The sequence below is a fragment of the Trichomycterus rosablanca genome, chromosome 19, assembly GCF_030014385.1.
Source record: "Trichomycterus rosablanca isolate fTriRos1 chromosome 19, fTriRos1.hap1, whole genome shotgun sequence".
In the NCBI taxonomy this organism is placed as follows: domain Eukaryota; kingdom Metazoa; phylum Chordata; class Actinopteri; order Siluriformes; family Trichomycteridae; genus Trichomycterus; species Trichomycterus rosablanca.
The window spans coordinates 7,632,849-7,656,320 of record NC_086006.1 but is presented as its reverse complement, the minus strand read 5'-3'; the positions used below and the strand labels follow the sequence as shown (position 1 = coordinate 7,656,320).

At 36.5% G+C, this 23,472-nt stretch overlaps 1 protein-coding gene across 3 annotated transcripts in view; it reads left to right on the top strand.

The window, feature by feature from the left end:
• Positions 1 to 23,472, top strand: part of rap1gapa (RAP1 GTPase activating protein a) — an 85,224-nt gene that overhangs the window by 36,921 nt on the left and 24,831 nt on the right. For all 3 annotated transcript variants that reach the window (XM_063016116.1, XM_063016119.1, XM_063016117.1), the window contains one exon: positions 9,109 to 9,202. In XM_063016116.1, the coding sequence (XP_062872186.1) occupies positions 9,109 to 9,202 (94 nt within the window). The remainder of the gene's footprint in view (positions 1 to 9,108; positions 9,203 to 23,472) is intronic.

The window sequence follows — 23,472 nt, the reverse complement described above, 5'->3', positions numbered from 1 at the left end:
TGTTGTCATTTATCACCATCCATTGCTGCATCAAGAAATACAAACTGAAATTGTATTAATCTGTAAGAAAGCCATTAATTCTATGCAGAAATGTCACAATTTCTCTGGGCCCAAGCTCATCACAGATGGACCAATAGACAGTGGAAAAGAGTGCTATAGTCAAATGTGGACTCAAAACAGATGTTGAGGATAATCATCTAGACTGTTATCAGTAAAAAATTGTGAAAGCCAACATTTGTAATAGTATGAGGGTGCATCAGTGCTCACAGCATGGGTGACTTGCATTAATGTGAGGGCAACAATAACACCCTTAACACATATAATGGGATTTTAGAAAGATATCTCTGGTCAGTGATTGTTTTAGTAAGTCTATGCCAGGCATCATTCTGCACGTGATGCAACAGTGTGGCTTCACAGACATAGAGTGTTGGTGCTTGAATGGCCTGCCTGCAGTCCAGATCTGTCTCCTAATAAAATGTATGGTGCATCATGCAGAGGAGAATCAGAATCCATGGACTGTTAGGCAGCTGAAGTCTTTTATTAAGCAAGAATGTACAAAAATTCTACTTACAAAACTTTCAACTTAGTTCCCTACTGATTAAAAAATGTAATCAATATGATAAGCATGCCATTGTCTCCTGGTCAGTTAAAACATTGTAAATGTTTTCTTTTTACATCTGTCAGTTCACAATCACAGATTTGATAAAAGGATAATTATGAAATATAGTGATAATTAAATGAAAATTAATCATTTGATAATAATAAATGATAATGGTAATTGAAAATCATTTTTTACAAATGGGGTTTGTATTCAAGTCTCCTACTCTTCTGATAATTCATACATTTTCCTGGCTTTTTCAGAAAGTTTACTCTAGGTGGCAAACTCTTCTGATGAAGCATAAATTACCCCTTACTCCTAAATTATCTTTATCTGAGCACGTACGCTGCCAGACAAATGAAAAAGGATTCTAAGTGATCATCATTGCATTGCATTCCAAATGTGACTCCATCCATCTCCTGTTATTCTCATCCTGCTGCAAAGAGCTTTTAATGTCTCATTTGCTCTCAGTCTGTCATCATTAAGCTGACAGTTAAGCTCTGCTTATCAAAAAAAAAAAAAAAAACCTAGTAGTAGTAATGTAACACATGGGCACTTTCTGGGCAAGGTACAGAGCTCATTAACATGCAGTTTATCAGAACAATTACATATAAAATAATCAGCTGGATTTAACAGGCTGGGGCCACTCCAAGGGTCTTTTGGTGTGGTTGCTGGTTTAATATAATACATATGTATATATAAACAAATACCATATCCCAGTTGGGACATTTTGTAAAGTGCAATAAAAACCATAACCATTTATTGCCGGGCCGCACAGAAAGAATAAATAATTAAAGATTGCTACAGGAGCAATTACATTTCCAAAACTCTTCAGGTGTTATTGTCTCCAATCACCACTAGGTGGGAGCAGCGTCTCGTTGCATCGAAAAAAGCTCAGGATTCACACTGATTTTCCATTCTATAGTTATTCTATTTTAAATCCTCCCGCCCCCGCCGGTCCGTGAAATTATATCTTATATGAAACCGGTTTGTGCTGCAAAAAAGGTTGGGGACCGCTGTTTTTGGCTGACCAACTTATTTGTGTTTTTTTTATATAAAAAATTGTTATCATGTCCCAACTTTTTTGAGTAAGTTGCAGGCATTAAATTGTAAACACAATTAAGGTGGTTAGTAAAAATGTTAGAAATTTTTTCTTTGTATTTTGTTATTTCAAGGGAATGAACAGATCACAGACGTTTGTTTAATTGCATTTTACAAAATATTCCAACTTTTTAGGACATTGGGTTTGTATATTGTCTTATTTCTTAATGTTCTACATACATATTCTCATTGTTTATGTTTTATTTTAGTCTCTGTAAAATCTAAAGTTAGATTTCACAAGAAAAAGTTGTCAGTGATTTGTAGTATTAGGTTTTAAGGAGTCAGGCTTAGCAGGTGTTTAAAAGAAGAGCTCATTTTACTTCTACAGAGACAAGTAAGTACATGATGTGTTGTAGACCGTCATGATGGAGAAGGAATTACGTAACGTAGGATGCAAATTTGGTGACTGACAGTAGGTGTTACTATGTTCATTTGTAACCAATTTTATTTAAATGTATTTTCATGCTGTGTCTTGCATTATACACCTTATTCATCTATTTGTCAGGCTACCTGATTTTGTAGCATTTTGGGATTAGTTTAATAGTGGCAACCCAAGCTTGAGAGTATTTGAAATGAGTTATTTTTTTGCTTGAGCATTATTTATTTATTGATGGATTTCCACCACATTGGATTCTCAGGAGAGAGAAAAGATTGGAATTATTTCCAATTATCATCTCATAATCCGATTGATGTACTGTACTGTTGTTATAAAGGTGCTATGACAAAGTGCAAGCAGCAGCAGAATGTTTTAACTTAATTTTCATGTAATGTTTATTTAATAGGACCAGATTATTAGATCTTTAGAAACTGCACTGCCACCTTCTGCCTCACACCTAATATCCAAGCTGGTCCAGGAGATCCGCAGACTCTTGTGACAATTGTGAAGTCGTTGTGTCCTTTTCTGTTCCAGCTTGACTGTTCCCCTGTGCACAAAGGGTCCATAAATCTCCATAAATGTGTTGGTTGTAATACTAGCGATATGTTTCTGTCTGTCTTAAGATTATAGTTCAATTGATTTGTAGGGTAAACCAATTTCCACAAACACCATCTATCCTACATAGTATTTTTTGGGAACATTTTGTAAAAAGCAATAAAAATGTGTTCATTTGCTTTAAATTTTTGAATTGAACGCCTACAACACACTCAAAAAAAAGTACTGAGGCAAAATATGACTGAAAAGTTACACCATTTTGAAACATTTACCAATAAGCAAGTGACTTGGTAGCAGGAGAAGGAATCATGATCAGATATAAAAACAGGATCCACCAAAGACTCTTGGCTCACTACTGTGTCGAGCTTTATGAGAGAAGAAATGTTTCAGAATATAGGAATCTAAACAATGTAGGTCATTTACTATCTCCCGTACATAATATTATGAAAAGATCCAGGGAATCAAAAAATCTGAAGGAACTCTGTTAGCATGCACAGAACCTTGACCCTTTATGAGCATCAAAATTTTATGCAAGAAAGGCCTTTTTGATCATTGATTGGTCCATGATCATCGCTTGACCTCACAAATGCGCAAATTTCTACATACACGCTTGTCAAAAGCCTTTCCGGAACAGTGGAGGCTGTAACAGCCACAAAGGTTCACCCACTCCATAGTCATGCTTATCCTTATCAAATGGCATGTCTAACAACTCATTGCCAGGTGTTTACATATGTTTGGCTACATAGTGTATTTAAATAGGGCTCTTAAAATAAATATCAAAAAATAAGATTACCTGAAATATGGTAATTAAATAAGCGCTTGTATAATTTAGTTGGCTGAGCATGCTGAAATGTATGTCACAGAGAAATTTCCGGGTACAGTCTCAATTAAGCAGGAATAGCAAAGTGGACATGAAATACTCCAAAATCTCAGCTGCTGTGAGATCTATATGCTAATAAACTTGAAGTGTGTGTCTAATGAATAGAATCTGATTGTACTTATCACATTAATCAAAGCTGAATTTGATAAATCGCTAGCTTTATTACAAAGCCCCAGTAATTCCTGGGAGTTTCATCTGACATTTACAATGGGATCTCATGTCAGTGACGTGGAGTGATAGTAATGAAGACCTTCAGTCTTTACTGAGAACAGTAAAGCACAGGAGAATCCGGTCATAATCCTACAGGGAGAGGACTAGCTGACTCCATTCTTCAGTAATTACATTCTCTTCTGTCCGGATAAACAGTAACACATTCACCTGACAGTGTGTGAAAGGCTAGAGAGAAGCAGAGATGGAGAACAAGTTCCTGTAAACAATTTTTTGTTGTGAAAGCAAGACCCCAAATTTGCAACCAAAAAGAAACAGCATAATGACTATGTATTTTTCTTGGCTTGTATATGCTATATTATATATCAAATCTTTATCAGCAATGGCAGCAACTAAAGTCATTTAATATCTGGAGATCAGTCTTTCACATGGCTGTGGAGGACCTCAAGAATTTCATTACTTTAATTTAGCCACCTTAGAGAGCTTTAAAGCATTAACCGAACATTACAGAACCAGACACAGCATCGTAATAGATTCAAGTCTGGATTTTATAGGTCAATCTAAAGCCTCAATTTTGTGTTAGCAGATTCGAGGAGGACTTGCTCTTGTACTTCACATCATTGTCTGTTGCCTAATCCAATAGCACTTGTGCCTCAGATCATGGCCTAATGATGGAACATTCTCCTCTTTGGTAATTATATTTTTGGGACGGATAATAAAGTGATACCATTGCTTTTATCCTGACAGGGTGTTGGAGGCTGTAGAGGAACAAGTCTGCACAGTGTACTCTTGAGTGCATAATTAGAATTGTTGTACATATATGGGCAAGATTCCAGGTTTGTATTTGACTATAAATTAGACACCAGTGACTCAGTATTTTCTTGATTTGCATAGTTTGTATTAGGATCATAGTCATCTGGATATTACACATTTGTGGTGAATAGTATCTACAGAAATTGTGTATATTGGTTGTTACACTGCGATGGATTGCTGTCATAAAAGTGTGTATTCCCTGACCTTATGTATTTTTTCTTTGAAAATGATGTGGATATTTTGCATCATGTCCCAGAATAAAGGTAAACTTTGCTGATTATCTTATAATGCCTAGACTAGTAGGACAGGATGTCAGAAATTTAATAGCTTTAATAGACATACTGAATTTCCGTTCTTTGATTAGCTTGATTATCAGTATTTGTAATGAACTGTTCGCTACCCACTTTGTGTAAAATCTACAGTCTGAATGCTAAACTGTCTGTTTATTTTCCTGTTGCACATTACTGCCACATCCAGTACTTTACACTATTTATTAATCAATAAACCATGTGACTTAAAGCTGGTTTTGTGTTTTATCTGTTGATGGGACACTATAAGCTTTTTGATTAACATTAACTGTTGACCAATGGCAGTCAGTTATCGTGTAAAAGTAAGAGGCAAAGCTTGCATCCTACTGGCAATTTGGTAATTTAAGGACCTGCCACCACATTCCAGTTGGGTTTAAATCAGTACTTTGACTAGGCCACTCCAAACCCCTACATTTGTTTGGTTCTAGCCATTTAGTGCTTTTCATTGTTTCCAAACCCAACTGCAGTAAAACTATATTATGGACTGTTGATTGCCATCATCCAGGGCTTGGCACGCTTGGATGAATTTTGGTTGGAAATGGCAAAAGTATGTGAACCAGTCAAAAGAGCATTTGTGAGGCTCTGATGTTGGACAGGCAGGTCTGGCATATGATCCATGTGGTGTTTAGTAGGATTGAGGTCTGGGTTCTGTGTAGTCTACAGAAGTTCCTTCAACCCAAACCTGCCAAACCATGTGTTAACAAACTGTATGTTTTTGTGGTGTGTACAATCATGTTACCCTTAGTGTTGACACAAAGTTTTGTATGAAGCCCATAGTCAGTAAGTGAGGGTAATCAATTTGGCAGTCATAATGTCTGGTTACAAGCAGGTTAGAGTGCTGAATTCCTTTAACAATCATTTGTTTTGTCCCCCAGGTCCAGAATCCCTCTAAATTCTCCTTTAAAATTATACTACGTATAGTCCATAAAATGTTTGTATATAGTCAGACTAAAAAAGGACATTATTATTTAACCACAACTCTCCTCTATGCATTATGAGGCTTTGTAAAACCTGCATTGCCTTGTACTCTACTTGGCATTTAATGTGCGAATGACGGCCCATGGGGATACAACCCAAAGCATCAGTTCCTATAGAATAAATGCAGTTTTCTATAAAGTGCCTGTCTGCTCCATGAGGAATGCTCTTCAAAAGCAGGGAAGATCTAATCAGTCTGGCAAAGGATGTGAAGCTGTTGGGAGTGCAGACTATTTACAAGCCTAGAAACTCAGAGACTTTTCTTTGGGAAATGTATCAGAGATAGATGTCAGAGCTACAGAGAACACAGATGATCTCAGCACTTTCCCCATCAGGACTGATTATAGAAGTTTCTAAAACTTACTTAATTACTTTTAAAATCTGGATTTCCCAGGATATGCTTTTGGGACAGTGCTCTGTGGATGCAGATGCAGCAAAGCTGGAACAATGTTCATAGGGCAAAATGCTCTGCTCATTAACACTAAAAATCCTATCCCATTTTAAAAATGGTGGCAATGATATTGTAGTGTGGGGGTTTTGGATCATGATTCAGAGATTTGGGCTCAAACATTTGTTCCACAATGCTTCTGAGACCATATTCAAATGTGGAACTGGGTTTGAATGGCAAATGTGAAACTATGAGGAAAATGCAGAGCTCACCAGCACCAAAACCTCATTTCAGCTCTGATGAATGGTGGAAAAAACGTCATAGTTTGAAGTTGCTTTGCTCCCTTAGGGCCTGGACAGCTTGCAAGCATTGCATGTGTTTATTCAGTTAATTAATATTAAAAATGTAGGCTTAATATATAGACACTCAGGGTCAAGGTTGATAAATTTTTTTGCTCTTCTTTTCTTGCTCATTTGTTATGATACATCTGCATTAATGTATGTTTTAGACAATTTACGTTAGTCAATGTAGCCAATACACCACCTATCCAAGGTTAGTATACACTAAGATATTACATTTATCTGTGCTTGGTGAACATCTCATTTCACTGCCAGTAATATAAACTCTCTTTGGTGCATTTTTGAAGGCTTTCGTCTAGAATGGGGCATGATTATCATGAAAGCAAAGGTGAGTTTGGGCACTGCATGGCTGATAAGTCCTAGCTCACAGTCAGTATTCCAATTCATCCAAAAGATGCTGGATTGGGTTGTGTAGGACAGTTAAGTGTTTCCAAATCTAGCTCAAAATGCAAACATTTCTTTATTTTGTACACACTTGAACTACTGGATATACAGCCTTAGGTCATTAGTCTATCTTTCTATTGATACAATTATTCATTAGGTAGACTAATAGATGATGCTCCACAGTCTAATTGTGGTATGCTTTATACCACTCTGCAGCTCTAAGCTGCAGCTTAACTACACGCTTATCTTTGTTTCATTTGTTGTTGCAAAACCATGAAAATTACACAATGGCAGTCAGCAAATTAGAAGATGAGCTGCAGAGACTGCCATATAAAGGAACCACCACAGTCATTTTTCTCTGCCTCCATGCCCCCTATCGGTTATGATGGCATGGCACATGGACATGAGTCTGTTTGCTGTGTCCCCTGCCAATCATTAACCCCTTGCTGTACTAGGGCAGTGGTAGCTCAGCGGTTAAGGTCCCTGACTAGTAATTAGTAGGTTGCTGGTTCAGGGCCTATCACCGCCAAGTTGCCCCTGGACAAGGCTCTCAACCCTCAATTGCTCAAATTGTATTCAATGATAAGTGTAAGTCACTTTGGATAAAAGCGTCTGCTAAGTGTCAAATGTAAATGTAACACTAGATTAAATGGCTGCAAATTTACCTTTGGTCATGTAGTGTATGACATTATCCATGCTACTTGATGTAAACATATAGATTCTCCCAACAGGACTTTCATTTCCTTTTGCCGCAGAAGAAATGTGTTTAAGCACAGGTTGTTGGTTTTTGGATTTGGCTATACTTCTTTAGTACTGTTGCTCTATATCCTCAAAAAACAGCTCAGTTGTTTTCTCATGAGGAATTGAAGGTCTCTTTATCCTTCATCTCATTCGCATTGCACTGAATCATATTTTGCCTGCATTGTAATACAACCTATTTTATCTTAGTCACAGAAAATGGGAAATTTAATCATAGCCTGATGTAAAAAAAAAAGCCAGAATGGTAAATGGGTAGAATAGATTTGCTCATCTCACCCCTTCAGCTGATGCCTCATGCTCAATTTTCGGCATGCAAGAACTTATGTGAGTACTCTTTTCTATACAGCTGTGCAGAGTAATACAAAAGTCATTCTGCAAGCTGCCACATTGATATTATTTCTTCTGCCATGACCAACGATCTCTGTGTATGTGTGTGTGTGTGTACTGTCAGATGATGTAGCAGTTCAAATGTCTTCACCCTTACCTTAATCCTGCAACATAAAGCCTTTTGAGTCAAGAAACCTTCTATACAAATCATCATGAAAAAAGTCATCATGAAATAATTGTACATGTGAATAGGTGGCATTTATGTATGGCATGTTTGGCAGCTCATCAGATTGCAAGTGTACAAGAAAACTCTCTCTGTCAAATTTATGCCAGATTCATGTCTATGCTTCAGCTCATGGACAGATGATATTGCACTCCCCTTGAGAACTTTCTAATACAAATGGGAATTCATTGTTTCCTCGATAACAGATAGTCATGCTGGTTCTGATGTAGAAAGGAACCCCCATGCCATAATAGTACCATGTTTGATTGGATTTATTTCTCTAGATATATGAATACCCTTGCTGTCTGACCATTCAGATTTTTTGCAAATGTCAGATCTTACACTTGTTTAGCACCAGTTTCCTCCTTGCTACCCCTTTATAACATTTTCTGGAACATTTCGGCAGTGTTTCAGTAGAAAGTTTAAGGTGACTGCTTAAAGTATGGTAAGGTTTAGGATTGTGGAGGTTTCAATTACACAGTGTTGAGTAAAATCAAGTCTGGCGGTTTACTAACTGAATTTGGAGGATACATTTCTTGAGATATGAGATTTAGAAGGTCCTGAATTCGATCCCCAGGTGGGGCTGTCCGGGTCCTTTCAGTATGGAGTATGCATGTTCTCCCTGTGTCTGCGTGGGTCTCCTCTGGGAGCTCCGATTTCCTCCCACAGTCCAAAGGTGAATTGGAGATACAAAATTGTCCATGACTGTGTTTGACATTGAACTTGTGAACTGATGCATCTTGTATAACGAGTAACTACCATTTCTGTCATGAATGTAACCAAAGTGGGTAAACAGGATGTTAAAATCCTAAAAAATAAATAAGTAAATATATAAATCAATATGATACATTTATAGCATTCTGTCTTCTTATAAATGAACTTTTGTGCTTGTAGGAAACAGGATGGAGGAGAGCCTCGTATCTCTAGTACTCTAGACGCTTCATTATTCCAGGCTCCGCTACCCTACACTGCATCTGCATTCCTCAAGGTACTACGCTGACTCTACTTTTTCATCACATACAGGCACCGCTGCCTCTTATCCTGCATTAAAGCATCCTTGCTAATTTGTTTTACCTTTTACTTCAATCTACTGACTGCTGGATTACAGGAAGTAATTAAGCTAATGCAAGGAACACAGCTTATATGGCCACTGTACAGTGGTTTTACCTCATGTTTATCCATTACATATGGATCTTATTAGTGATTACTACAGATAATAATAATTATAATTGTATTAATTATTATTATATTTGGAAGTACATTTATTATTCACATTGTAAATCTTGAACATACACAGTGGCCACTACTCACTATCTACATTTTCATTATCCAAACAATCCTCCACATTAAAGCCAATACACCTCAGTTTCTGCATACATTTAATAAGGACATAAATAAAATAAAGCAAATTCAGATATACAAACCCTTAACTTTATTTTTTGTAATACAGTAAAAAGTAAAGGGTATTACAGTACTTACTCTGCCATTGTCGCAATAATAAGACAAAACTACGTGTCATTGTCAACACCAAAGACTCGAAACCCTCTCACTTTTCTTGATGTACTGCCATTTCCTTTGCAAAACACTAATATCCCAAAATGATAATTGGTTATTAGCGGGACATCAAAATTCAAGCTATCTTCTATTTAAGAGAAGATGAGATTCTATCATCAGTATAGTCAAAACTAATAATTATTTTGACACATTTTCTATACTAAGGGAAAATTGAGATCTGAGATTGGTATCCAAAGTTGCCAGCTCAAGTTGAAAAAATAAGTCCATGGAGGGTTGCAGCAGTCTAATGTGCTAGAGTCTAAAAAAAGGGACCAGATGGGGATTTACCTCCTTGCTGCAACAACAGAGGCTTTTTTGTCTGCCTAAGGCACCGGCATGAGTGGGCATACAGAAAGCATAGCATGATTCTTTGTACTTGTTCAAGTTCTCTATAAGAATCCACCACTATCTGCTAAAAAGAGCGGGTGGTAGCTATACACATTGGAGGAGGTGTATACTAGCCTCCAGATCTCCTTGACCAGTAAACAGTACAGTATGCTACAGATGCAGTTTGTGCATATTATGTGAAAAACTCTAAAGCACATCTTGAGTATGTTTGACTGACACACACAAAAAAGTGCTGTAAACAGATGCCAGACGATTTTAGTTATGAAATATCAGCTCTGCTGTTCTTCAGGAATAAATGTTCTCAGTCATACCAATGATTTTAGGAAACAGGCAGAATCTTAAACCGATCGCTGGCCAAAATTGTTAAGGGCTCTTGGGATTTAACACATTTCCTGCTTACTAACACAGGGCCCTGAGAGATATCCAACAATTATTTTATGCTGCATTGTGCAATGTGTGAGTGTCAAAATGATTTGTAATAGGGAAGGGAAAGCTTGTGGTCATTGTTGTGTCATCTGTTGTAAGAAGTAGTGTGGGCTGTTTTCATTCATTTTCATCATTAATCTTGGCTTACATTTATGTAGTGTTTGCTATCTTGACTTTGGTTCCCTCATTATTAGGCTGCTCTTCATATATAGAAAAAAGCTAGAGACAGAAATTTTAATGTGTGTATTAGAAATAAATGACTATAGATAGGTTTGGATCTGTGTGTGTGTGTGTGTGTGTGTGTGTGTAGAAGCTCTTGTCAGGCAGCTGCATTGTAAAAAGTGCTTGAGGTAAAAGGAATGCATTAAGAAAAGGTTTGGGCAGGTGTGCTGGTGAGACATCCAGATAGATCATCTCCTTGTATTTCGTCTGCCACTTGTTCATTGCATTAAAATTTTGTTCATTATATATAATTACGTTTTGCGGTATGTGTGTTTGATGTTTACTTTGCATGAAGTAGTATTACAAAAGACTTAATGAATGATATATGGCTTGATGAAGGGTATATATCAGTACCTACCTACTGCACCATCATAGTGCCGTTTAGTAGTAGTAGCAGCTGGAGTAGTAGTATCAGAAGTAGCAGCAGGAGGAGTATTAGTAGTAGAATTAGCAGCAGAATTAGTAGTAGCAGCAGCAGGAGGAGTATTAGTAGTATTAGTTGTAGTCGTAGTATTACTGGTAGTAGTAGCAGCAGCAAAAATAGCTGTAGGAGTAGTAGTAGGAGTAGTAGTAGAAGTAGTAGTAGGAGTAGTAGCAGCAGGAGTAGTATTGGTAGTAGCAGCAGCAGGAGGAGTATTAGTAGTATTAGTTGTAGTCGTAGTATTACTGGTAGCAGTAGCAGCAGCAAAAGTAGGAGTAGTAGCAGGAGTAGTAGTAGAAGTAGTACTAGGAGTAGTAGCAGCAGGAGTAGTATTGGTAGTAGCAGCAGGAGTAGTGTTAGTAGTAGTAGTAGTAGTAGTAATAGAAGTAGCAGCAGGAGTAGTATTAGAAGTAGCAGCAGGATTAACAGTAGAAGTAGCAGCAGAAGTAGTATTAGAAGTAGCAGCAGGATTAACAGTAGAAGTAGCAGCAGAAGTAGTATTAGTAGTAGCAGCAGGATTAGTAGTACTACTACTACTAGTAGTAGTAATAGAAGTAGCAGCAGGAGTAGTATTAGTAGTAGCAGCAGGATTAGGAGTAGAAGTAGCAGCAGGAGTAGTATTAGTAGTAGCAGCAGGATTAGTAGTAGTAGAAAGAGTAGTAGCAGCAGAAGCAGTAGTAGTATTAGTAGTTGAGGCAGCAGCAGGAGTAGTAGTAGCAGGAGTAGCAGGAGTATTAGTAGTAGCAGGAGTAGTATTAGTAGTAGCAGTAGTAGTAGTAGTAGTACATGTGAGTTATTGTGATTGAGGTCTGTTCTGATAGTGTTTTCTATTCCAAACGCTATGAGGATTATGCCCAGTCCTATCAAAACTAAATCCTGACTGTATGTGGTTTGCAAAAACTGATTTATGTGTTAAATATAAATAATCCAAGGAGAAATGTTCTCCCTGTAGTAGATAGAGTTCTGGTTCAGAAACACATTCAAGGGAAGTACCATCCTGGGGCACAGTCAGTGCCAGTCTAATCATGGTATAGCTTATAGCTTGTAAATGTAATCATGTTCAATAAGAATAAATAAACAGAGAGTAGAGACCATAAATACAGTTATAAATAAATAGAAAACTTGAACCCTGGTGCCGGTCCTACTGGATTATACTGTTTGTGCTTAAAGGTACAATAAAGTTGCTCACATTTACTCAGCTTTCAGGTTGTTACATCTCCACAGACACTTGATTAGTAGAGAAGATTGCAAAGGCTGTCGGGCTATCGCTGTCTCATCACTGGTTTAATTAGGGGCGCACTACAGACGGCCGTGAAGGAGAAAGATAAAAAGAGAAAGGGGAATTGAGAGAGAGAGAGAGAGAGAGAGAGAGAGAGAGAGAGAGGGAGAAAGGGAAAGACAGGGGAAGAAAAAGATGGAGAGGGGACTGGCGATCCCAACTGTGAAATCAGGTCAGTCATTAATTAATGATAACTCGCATGTGATTCTTTATTCATAGATCTTACACTTTATATTTTATACAATCAAAGCTTATTTTTACTCTTTGTACTCTCTCTTGTCTCTCCTTATGTATAATGTATTGTAAGAATGAATTACTTTTAGAAAATGAGAAAATGAGGGGAAGAATTGCTATACTTACACAGTCTTTCATTAATAAAAGGATAGAAGTGACAGATGGCGTGTTATTTTTTTTGTCACACAATTTTTCTCTTGAATTTTTTGCAAGCAAAATGTGCTTTTCTAAAATCCGTTTCATGGGCACTAATATGGATATGTTTTGGCAAAATATTTTGGCAGAATTGGACAGCCAAATTGTCCAAAATTATCAGAATTTATGTGTTTAACCTTAATTATGTAAAAATATTACATGCTGCCAACAACAATTTGGGGAAGACGCTTTACTAGATTTAGCATGACTACGTCCGTGTAGTCCATAAAGACATGGTTGGCTTAGAACTGTAAAAAGACATAAATTCACTGAGCACTTTGTTAGGAACACCTGTCTTTTATATTTTGGTTGGAAATGGTGAGGGTGGGAGGAGTAGTATTTGGTCGTGTCTGATAGACTGAGAGAGAGCTTATAGTCCGGATTTAGCACCATCTGATTTCCACCTTTTTGGACTGCTCAAAGAAGTTTTAGGGGAAGATTTTCATGTGATGATGATGTGAAAGCAGCAGTGCATCAGTGGCTACGTGGTCAACAGAAAACGTTTTTGTTAATGGCATTAAAAAGGTACGACGCTGGGAAAAATGCGTCGGAAAGTGATGTTTAAAAAGTGCGGAAACTTTTTGAAGAACCCTCGTAGATAGATTGAGTGGGTAGTCTACTTGTCTTTACAACATCATTGGCAAAGTACCCCATGGGACACATACTGACAGTCATCAAATAATTATGAATTGTTTCTGCATATTTTTGGCTTGTGTGTCTTGTTAATGCAGAGATCTGATGTATTGCATTTATGGCATCCCATCGAGTCATGAATATGGAGAAAAGCAGGAGCAGTGCATCATCAGCTTAGTGGAACTCACATTCACACACAAAACAAGTTTTGGAAACAATGTATCATATCAACTTTTTAGAGTTGTCTTATGACACACTGCTTTGTACATTCTCTCAAACTCTGACTGTGTGTCCAAATAAATAAAAAAACCTGTGTTTCAGAAGTAAGGATATAAATCTTTAAAGCAATTCAATAATTTATTACAGGAAGTCTAAACAATATATTTATTCATTAAAGTTTATCCAGCCACGTTTATTATCTTAACTGCCATTAATGACTTTCCTGCTTGTACAGCTGATGACTTTCCTGCTTGTACAGCTGATAGAACCTCTTTACATGGCAGCAATCAGATAACTACAGACATATACAAATAATTTCAGCAGTGAATGAAGCGACATTTAAAACAGACAATAGACAATAGTTTTTAAAACAGATTTAAAAACAAGAACAAAGTAATGTTGCTACATTATAACTTTGTAATATCGTAGTTATAGATAATTTCCATTGTTTAGTCTAGTCGCCTCACATGAGCTTACTTTCAGACATGTAAATCCAGCACTCATCACTTCTCAAAGTGTCCATTGACTGCCTTCTTCTTTTACATAGGTTGAGTCACACTGGAAGGTAAATGTCATTCCTTCCAGGTTAAAAGCAAGGCCCATTATACTCTACAGACTTGGGTTTCTGGATACTGTTTTGGGTATAGCATGTTTAAATACATTTAAATTTAATGAGAAAAAATTAATAAGCGTTCACATGTTTAGAACACAGATCCTAAATATACCTAAAGTTGTGTTTATTTAATTTAAAGCACTTAAAGTATTAAAAGTATACATTTCAATACTAGCAATTGAACATTGTAATCAATCTGTAAGGGAAAGCATTATTTAAAATATTACCATACAATATTTCAGTATTGACTCTCTGTATGTGCAAACATTAATTCAGCTTCAAATTGCCTGTTTATTGTATTGCATTTAAAATTGTATTTAATACACCATCCATAAACAAGGTCATAAAAGCGCTTTCAACATCAGAAATGATTCTTTATACAGAAAAATGACCCCACATCATAAACTAAGTGTGGATTTATTGTGATACCAGGTGCACCAGTGATGAACCTAAAATTGAGCTACATTGCCCCATCACTGTTTGGATAGCGCAATAATATGTGTCTGTGTGTACTTTCTGATCCTATCTACAATACAATACAGGATACTCTCATACTGGCATCCTTTTATGAGCTGATTGCAGTTCCTGCTTTCGGTGGAACCGGATGGTCTGCAGTATACATCTACATTATGTTTATTATAGTCTTATATAAAAAATCGAAATATTCTGATCGAAATGTTGAGCTGTGGATGGAAGTGGAACTGTAGAGAGTCAATGTGCAGCACTGGGTTTCCTTTTTATTGTCATTGTTATTTTGTCAGCGCCCTTTTTACCTGCCATTTTATTTGCATTTGTGTTTGAAAACCAAAAAAAATTATTAGCATGCATGGTACAGGCAGAGCTGTAATCAGGAAGAAGAGCTACAGTGTAAAAGGCTTAATAATGTCGATCCATACACTGTTTCTGTTTTTTTTTTCTCTTTCTTTCTCTCTATCAGAGTTATGCACAGTCATTTACAGTCATTTAAAGGTATAGATAGTAATGTAGGTGGAAGTTACCTAAAAGCAGTCCAAACTAATACAGCCTTTTCTTTTAGTGTTGCCTTTAAAACCACACCTACAAAACTGGTACGTAAATGCCACCAGTGCAATAATGTTTGAATGCTACTGTAAGGGAAAAAGCTTTCTAAATGGTTCCCAAGACCAATCTTGATGTTAAGACTGGTACTAAAAAGTATATTTGTAAAGCATAATTTATTATTTTATGTAGTGTAGTGCTTTTTAGAATAATAGTACGTGATCTGGGATGTTTACTTTGTCTTTCTTGGGTAGAATACATGGAAAAAGATGTTTTCCCCCATCTAGGTACTAACTGAGCCCCACCCTGCTTAACCTCTGAGATCGGACGAGATCTGGCGTGTATGTATGCACACTACATAAAACATATACACCTAAGCATGCTCTACCTGAGAAGCTATGCTTTAAGCATTACTAAAACGGCTTTCATGTTGGTTTTGTCATGTGACCGTGTCAGCCTTAAAAATGTTAGCCTAATTTTGTGAGGCTAGAAGGACAAAACTGAAAAGAAAAAAAAAAACTAAAATCAGATGTTTCATGATTAAATAAACAGTGACTTATAAGATTATTAAAAAACTTTCTAGTTTATTAAAAGATTTCACATTACAGTGGATGAGGTACTATAAGATTTATAATATAAGATTGTTTTAGCAGAGATGCAATAATTGTTTTTAATATTTATGTTAGATATGCATAATGTTGGATAATTTAGTCTAAATAGAGATGGCAAAACTGAGATGGAAATTTTTTTTTTAAATAGTTATAATAATAATGTATAAGGACTATATTACAACAGTTATGGCTACAGTTGAAATTTTGGTGTGAAAGACAAAACAAAATACGACAAAAAACAAGCAAAATTAATTATTAAAATTAGAGATGCATGAGTACCGATACTAGTATCGGGTATTTGCCCGATACCGCGCTCATTAACTTGTACACGTACTCGCAAACGAGGCTCCGATACTAAACATCCGATGCCGTGTGCCTAGTGCATGTTGCTGCATTATGCCTAGTTCACACTACATGATTTTTGCCCTGATTTTCGCTCAGCGACTGGTCGGCGCTAGATTTGCCGGCTCGGGAGCAACTGGGCGTTCACTCTGCGATCAAAACTCGGCTCTCGATCGCTAAGTGTGAACTATCCAACAACTCGATCCGACCGGCTCGCCGAGTGCTCGGCGACCGGATCAAGTTTTCTAGCATGTCAGATATCTGATCCAATAGGTATTGGTATTGGTATCGGTATCGGCAAGTACAAAAATACATATACTTGTACTTTTACTCGGTTGGGAAAATATGGTATTGATGCATCCCTAATTAAAAATGATTTTCTTTGGTTATTAGTGAGCATTGGTGGTCTTGGAGTGCACAATGTGTGACATGTTTACTGGCTAATGTAGTGTTGCTGTGACCAAAGACAGACAAAAAAATGTGTGTCAGACATTTTAGATCAAAATCTTACAGTGACAATTCTTTTAGGAACACTTTATTGTTTAAACATGGGATTATTTTTAATTGGTTGTAATAATTTGTACCAACATACACAGGCTAGCTTGCCCCTTTTTCACTATGGCACAGCAGCTAGCACAGATGCTAACAGTTGGGAAAATATCCGTTTTACCTAATGTCTCATTTGAAGAATGCTGTTTTCTTTTTCCCAGCCATGAATAGCTCTAAACTTCATTTTGCCTTTGAAATTGTGTTTTATTCAGACATAAAATTGCTGAAGTGCCGACAGAGTATTTGTTTTTCTGTTGTTAAAGAATCGTATTGTTTAGTCTGACACTGAGTAGACATAATGTTGCACAGTGTCATAGAAACCAGGCAAATATTGAAAAATAATCTCATTTAGTGTGACAAATAACGATCTTTAAAGTCTATGAAAAACATAGATCATAAGAGTGGACAAGGCTATTTTTTTAGTTCTAAGAGTTTGCTGAGGATTTTGTGTTTTTCTGCTTTGGAAATAAGCTTAGTATTAACTTTCCATGTCCCACTGTCACATGTTGCTGTTCTCAAGAAATACATCAATATCTCCTTAAAATTTACTTTACTTACAGTTCGGGTTGGTTCTCATAAATGGGTGTTGCTGACACTGAGCATAATATGAGCTTCAGCTCCACCTCCTCACCTTCACAGAGGTACAGCAAAAGATTTGTGTTGTGATAGCAGAATACACTAAGTGCTCTATGCTTATATCCACAAACACACACACCTACAGAGTGCAGGTAGCAGACGCACCCCTCACACAGCACATATGCATAAAGTCACTACTCTAGAGTAGCGCTTGCCATCAGAGACCTTCTCACACTTTAAAGATGGGACGCTCCACTGCTTCTCAGCTTGAAATTGCCTTCTCACTCTGGTGGAATGCAGAACACGTTGCTTACACTCCATAAAAAACTGTAATTAAGTTTTTTTCATCAAAGAGAACTTAGAGACGTTGACGTTTCTGCAAAATGGCAACAAGAAGTGCAGTGCGTGTGACAGTGGGACACTGGAAAAGACCTCTTATCGTAAGTGGATATCTAAAGTTTAGATAAGGCAGAAACTGATAGTGTGTGGAATAATAATTTATCTTCAGTCTAAAAACACATAATGAATGAATGAACCTATAAAGGAGAAATAAACACTAGCCTGAACAGCTAATATTTATTTCGAATTGCAAAAGATCAGTCATGTTTTTTTTAAACCTACAGCATTCTTGGCATGTTTAACCGTTGTATTACCATATGAATTCTTTTTATTTTTTACTGATGACAATTAGTTTTTTGTTCAAATCTCAGTAATTTTTACTAAGGGCGCTAACAGCATGTAAATATTTTAAAATAAATTCTGCTTTTGATTTGTAACACCAAGAAAACAAGCACCATGCCATGGGCTTAGAGGCTTCTTGTTTAAAAAAGAAGCCCCTGCTTTAAATTCAGAACATTAAACCTTATCTGAAGCTTGTTGAAATAGATCTTTCCCGCATGGTAGCCTTTGAACTAATGACATCGTAAAGCTTGGTTGACTGTGGACAGAGTCACTTGATCCAGTGATACAGACCCGTTCTTTTTTTTGTTTTACCCATCCAGACGAAATTGCAGTCAGTGTAAGATGATAGTTTAGATTTTTTACCTCAGCCAAGAGACCACTGTTCCATTCTAAACCACCAAATTGATAATTAGTTGCTGTATGTATATTTTTGACCCATTAGATTTTAACACTTTGTTGGACTTTTCTGGACGTAGTGATCCTTACAAGTGTGTTTTTAGATTTGGTTTTTCTGGGTGAAGGCAAAAGGATGGCAAACAATATTTTGTCTCTTTTATTTAATAAATATTCTTTATATTTTTATGTAATAGATACAATTATTCAAATGATTTAAGTTTGTGTAATCCAGGTAACATATAAAGTGCTTTTAAATTTGTGAAAACAGTTTTGGGAAGGTCATTTTTTACCTTCAGCATGGCTGTTTTCTTGGGCACAAAGCAAGGTCTATAATGAGCCCTGACCTTAATCATACTTAACACCTTTGGGTTAAATCGAAACATTGATTATAAGTCAAGGCATCCCATCCAACATTACCTAACAATAGTTTTTTTGGCCTACTGGACACAATTTTTATCAAACTTACTTCAAAATCATGTGGAAAACAATTTCCATGAGAGTAGAGACTGTTTAAGTTGCAAAAGGGCTGCCAACAACATTATAATGCCCATAGTTTTTAAATGGAATTTCTGACAAGCTTGATGTCGGGCATGAAAGTAATTTTACCCATGCAGTATGTTGCATATTAGAAAAGGAAACATTTACCACCCACTGCTATAAAATATAAAGGGAGTATAAAATTATACAGAACAATAAATTACAGGACTGCAGGTGCTTGAAATACGTCTTATCTTTGTAGTTTAAGTAAAGACAATAAAACTTGATACAAATATTGGTTTAGCTTTGTTTTATTTACTGGTGAGCGAACATTACTAGAGTAGTGTTTACTAAAGGAGGATACCTTTAGCTTAGGACCAGTAGCAGAACACAGTGCAAAGTTGCGCTATTCGTTTTTAATAAAGCTTTCCTGTCGTTTTATTTTGTTTAATAAATGCCAAGTGTGTAAATGCCTTGTTGTGGAATAAAACAAGTGAGAAATCAATTTTTGCCACATAATTCCTCCCTCCTGCAGTCACTTTTTGATATTTTTATTTCGTCCATCATGGCTGACGTGTTTATTTTCAAGGCAATAACATGTGTTTGCACATGGTGGAGGATTGGCACATTGTACTCAAACAATGCAGTACAAAGCTCAGTGTTTGCTCTGCAAGCGAGAGGAAATTTATGTAGACTTTATTCTATTCACATCTGATCAGTGCCTCAAATATTTAATCCTTCCGATCCTGAACTGAATTCTGATGTGAGAATTATACATGGGGACTTTCTATTCCAGTGATGTAATAGAATAGTCTAATGACCGCCCTGTTTTTAGCACTTCAATTTGCTATAAAATTGTAAATGACCTGGAGGGTATTATGCCACTAAAAATTACATTGACATCATTTAGCAGATGCTTTATTTGTCTATAGCGACTTACAGTTGTGAGCAAATTCAATCCAGGCAGTTGAGGGCTAAGAGCCTTGCTCAAGGGCCCAACAGTGGCAACCTAGTAGGGGTGGGGCATGAACCAGCGACCATTGTCTGCTAAATTTTCTCCAGCTAGGACAGATTTGTAGAGACTATGTCCATTGCACCAACAAATATTTAGGTCTTAAGCTACAGTGCTAAGAAAGAGTATTTGCCCTCTTGGAGATTTCTTACATTTTTGCAAGTCATAATTGTTTTAGATCTTTAAAATGTAGATCAGTTCAGTCAAGTATGGTCAAGATCTTCGACCATACTCTACTCTTACCATGTAACATAATTCTGGACTCATCTCTAACATGTCCATTTCATTATTCACCAACTCATCTCATTTCCTCTTCCCCCTTTCCAGACTACTGATTTATTTGAAATGATTGAGAGAATGCAGGTAATGTATGTATTTTATTGCAATAACCTCTCTCTTCCCTTCTTGAGCTGACGTCTTCCACTAACACCAGAATCAACCAACATTTTACTTTCTAATGCTGTAAGGTTTCTGTCCTAATCAGAACTAATCAGAATTAATCATCATTGTTTAGCATGTTTGAGTGAGTGACTAAAATAGACATAGCAGTTTTTTACTCCTAATCTATAAATAAATTGCACCTTCCAGCAGCAGCTAGTTGGACTAGCTAATTGCACCCTTTACAATGCCAGTGTTTTCCTGATAATATTAGTCCTGTTCAGATTGCTACTGTATACAGTATATGTGGCAGCATGATCAAAGACATCCCACTATAGTTGATGATGCAAGGTTAAATCAGTACAGAAGTGTTATTATCCGGAGGTAGATAGCACATATAGCACTCAGGCATTTAAACATACCGCACACACATCTATCAGTAGCATCAGAAAGCATGCAAATTCATTTTGCATGATTTATTCACAGCACAAAGCCTTCCACTGGAGTCTGAACCTCTATACAGACACATGGGCATTTTATATTTAAGGCATTTAGCTGATGCTTTTATCCAAAGTGAATTAGCATTTTTACTGAATACAGTGCAAGTAATTGATTGTTACGGGGCCCAACAGGAAAAAAACTTGGCAGTGGTGGGGCTTAGACCTTATCTAATATACATGATATGGTCTGACTAAGTATAACCGTTCAGCTGTAACGTGTATGGTTTTAACTTAAAAAAAATGACTTTAATGTCCTATACTGAAAGTTCAGTGTTTCACAATGACTGTGTTTTATTGACTAACGTTTACTTAACCTTAGTTTGTTTTCCCGCACAGTTACACTTAATATCAAAATGTACATTTTACACTTTTTCCACAAAAGTATGTGAACACATATCCTAATTTTGTAATTCAGCTTTTTTTAAACAATGAAGTATGTGCTAAAATCACCTGGTCACAGAAATTCGTTGAAATCTCAAAATTGCAGTACTTGTAATGTTCTGGCTTTGCAACAATCACATTCACAGCCATCAAACAGTAAATTATTGGATTGTCCCCATTTACAAATGTGCTATTTGTAAAAAAAAAAAAAAAAAACACAAATCCTGTAGAATGCAGCATTCTCATTGTATTTTGTGAGTTATTTTATCATTTAGGAATTTGCCATTTATTTAACAAAGAATTTTGTCCTTTGAATTTAATAATTATTCAATTACACAGAAGCTTCAGAGTTCTAGCTCTCATGTGCTGTTGAGTGGCTGTTCTTGGAGCTAAAAAGATCACAAAGGGATCTCCAACAAGCTCAAATTCAGGTGTCCAAATACTTTTGGCCATATAGTGTATATTTATTTGTCATTTTATAAACTACATATATTACATAGGTGCACTTTGAGGGTTTAATTATTGACTGTAGCCATCTGCTGCTCTGTACTTTCATTCTTTAATGAAAATAAATCCATATAGGACTCCAACTAAGCAGATATTAAATGGGAAGGCCATATCCTGTTCCATCATGACATCATAAATTGAGGTCCATAAAGACATGGTGTGACTACATTTATATTTATTAAAATTAGAAGCTTTTATCCAAAGTAGTTTACACAGCCCTGAGCTAAGGCTTGGAGATGCCAATGAAGCATTGCCCCCAGGTGTTGCAAGTTAGGTTTAATGGGGCACTGTAAAGTGCATTGAAGTGTAGTTCTAAGCCACCTGTACTAAGCCACCTAACCTCAATGTCCACACACACACATGGCAGATTTGGACATTACAGACTTCTAACAGAAATGCTAAGCTCTGTTAATGCTGATTGTTCCTTGCCACAAACGATCATGGAGATAAATATAGGCTTTCTATATATTTATATGCATAATTTAATCCTGCATCAATGAAAATGCAATTGATACTGCATTACTCTATAAATGTTGTTCAATGCTTATACATTAGTTATGAAGAGCCTTTAAATAAAGTGCTTCCAACATTTTAATCTATTTGATTTAGTACAATATTTTCTAAAATATGATTACCAGTAGACTCTCTGTCTGTAAAGTGCTCTCTCAGTCTGGCAGTGAACTTTTCCATTGTATTAACTTTCATTTAAAACCAGACTGCTCTGTTATGTTTGTTTTTCTTCAGTTTTTTCATTTTCTGTATTTTAAAATAATAAGTAGACCATTTTCTTAGTCTGACTAATGAAAAACAGGAAACAGGAAAGGTATGTAGTGTGCTTATAAAATTCAACACCCCATTTTTAGAGCAGTAAATATTCTGGCATCTATACACACCATATATATATTCTGTATATATTTTGAGTATAGCGTTTGATTATCTCAGCCACAGCTGGAAAACAGGCACAAAAAACACTTGCATTTTTTCCTAGACCTCTAAAGGGAATGGGGGATCAAGCTATGCTTTCTGTATTCTTTTGCTGCTCAGGTCAGTGCCACGATCAGTAGGGTTTGCAAGGGCCAGATAGCATATTACACCTCACCGCCTCACCGCCTCACCCAGTCTATTGCTATTTTAGAGCTTACCCAGTCAATTGTGACTTACAGGGACTTCTAATTGATATAAACGTGCATTATAAAAAGTGTATATTACACTTGGTTAAAACACTTGCTACCAACTTTCACACTCAGAATCCCCTCTAGAACGAGTCATTATGAGTTTTATAAATTGGGTTTCCATGGCTGAGCAGCTGCATTATTGGACCACTATTGAACTTTAAAGTAGTTCTCTGAAGTGAGCACACTAACTTTATGTAGTTTGGTAGGGAAATAATGGCCCACTGATAGAAAATCTTAACATGCACAATGTGAGTTCTTTGAAAAATGTGTCAAGTTGTTGTTGGTCAACCTTAAACCTTGAATAGACTAACACAGAGCATAAATACAATATAAAAGCATTTAACTACATTGAACTGGAACACTGATTGTAAGCCATTGTAAGCTATGCTCTCATGATTTCATTGAAGCCAATCCCTGCATTGAGTAAAGTCTTTCTAGAAGAGTAAAGCAAACAGAAAATCAGCTGTAATTATGACCTGAGTCAAGGGTGTTCACAATTTCTTAGCCTTGGA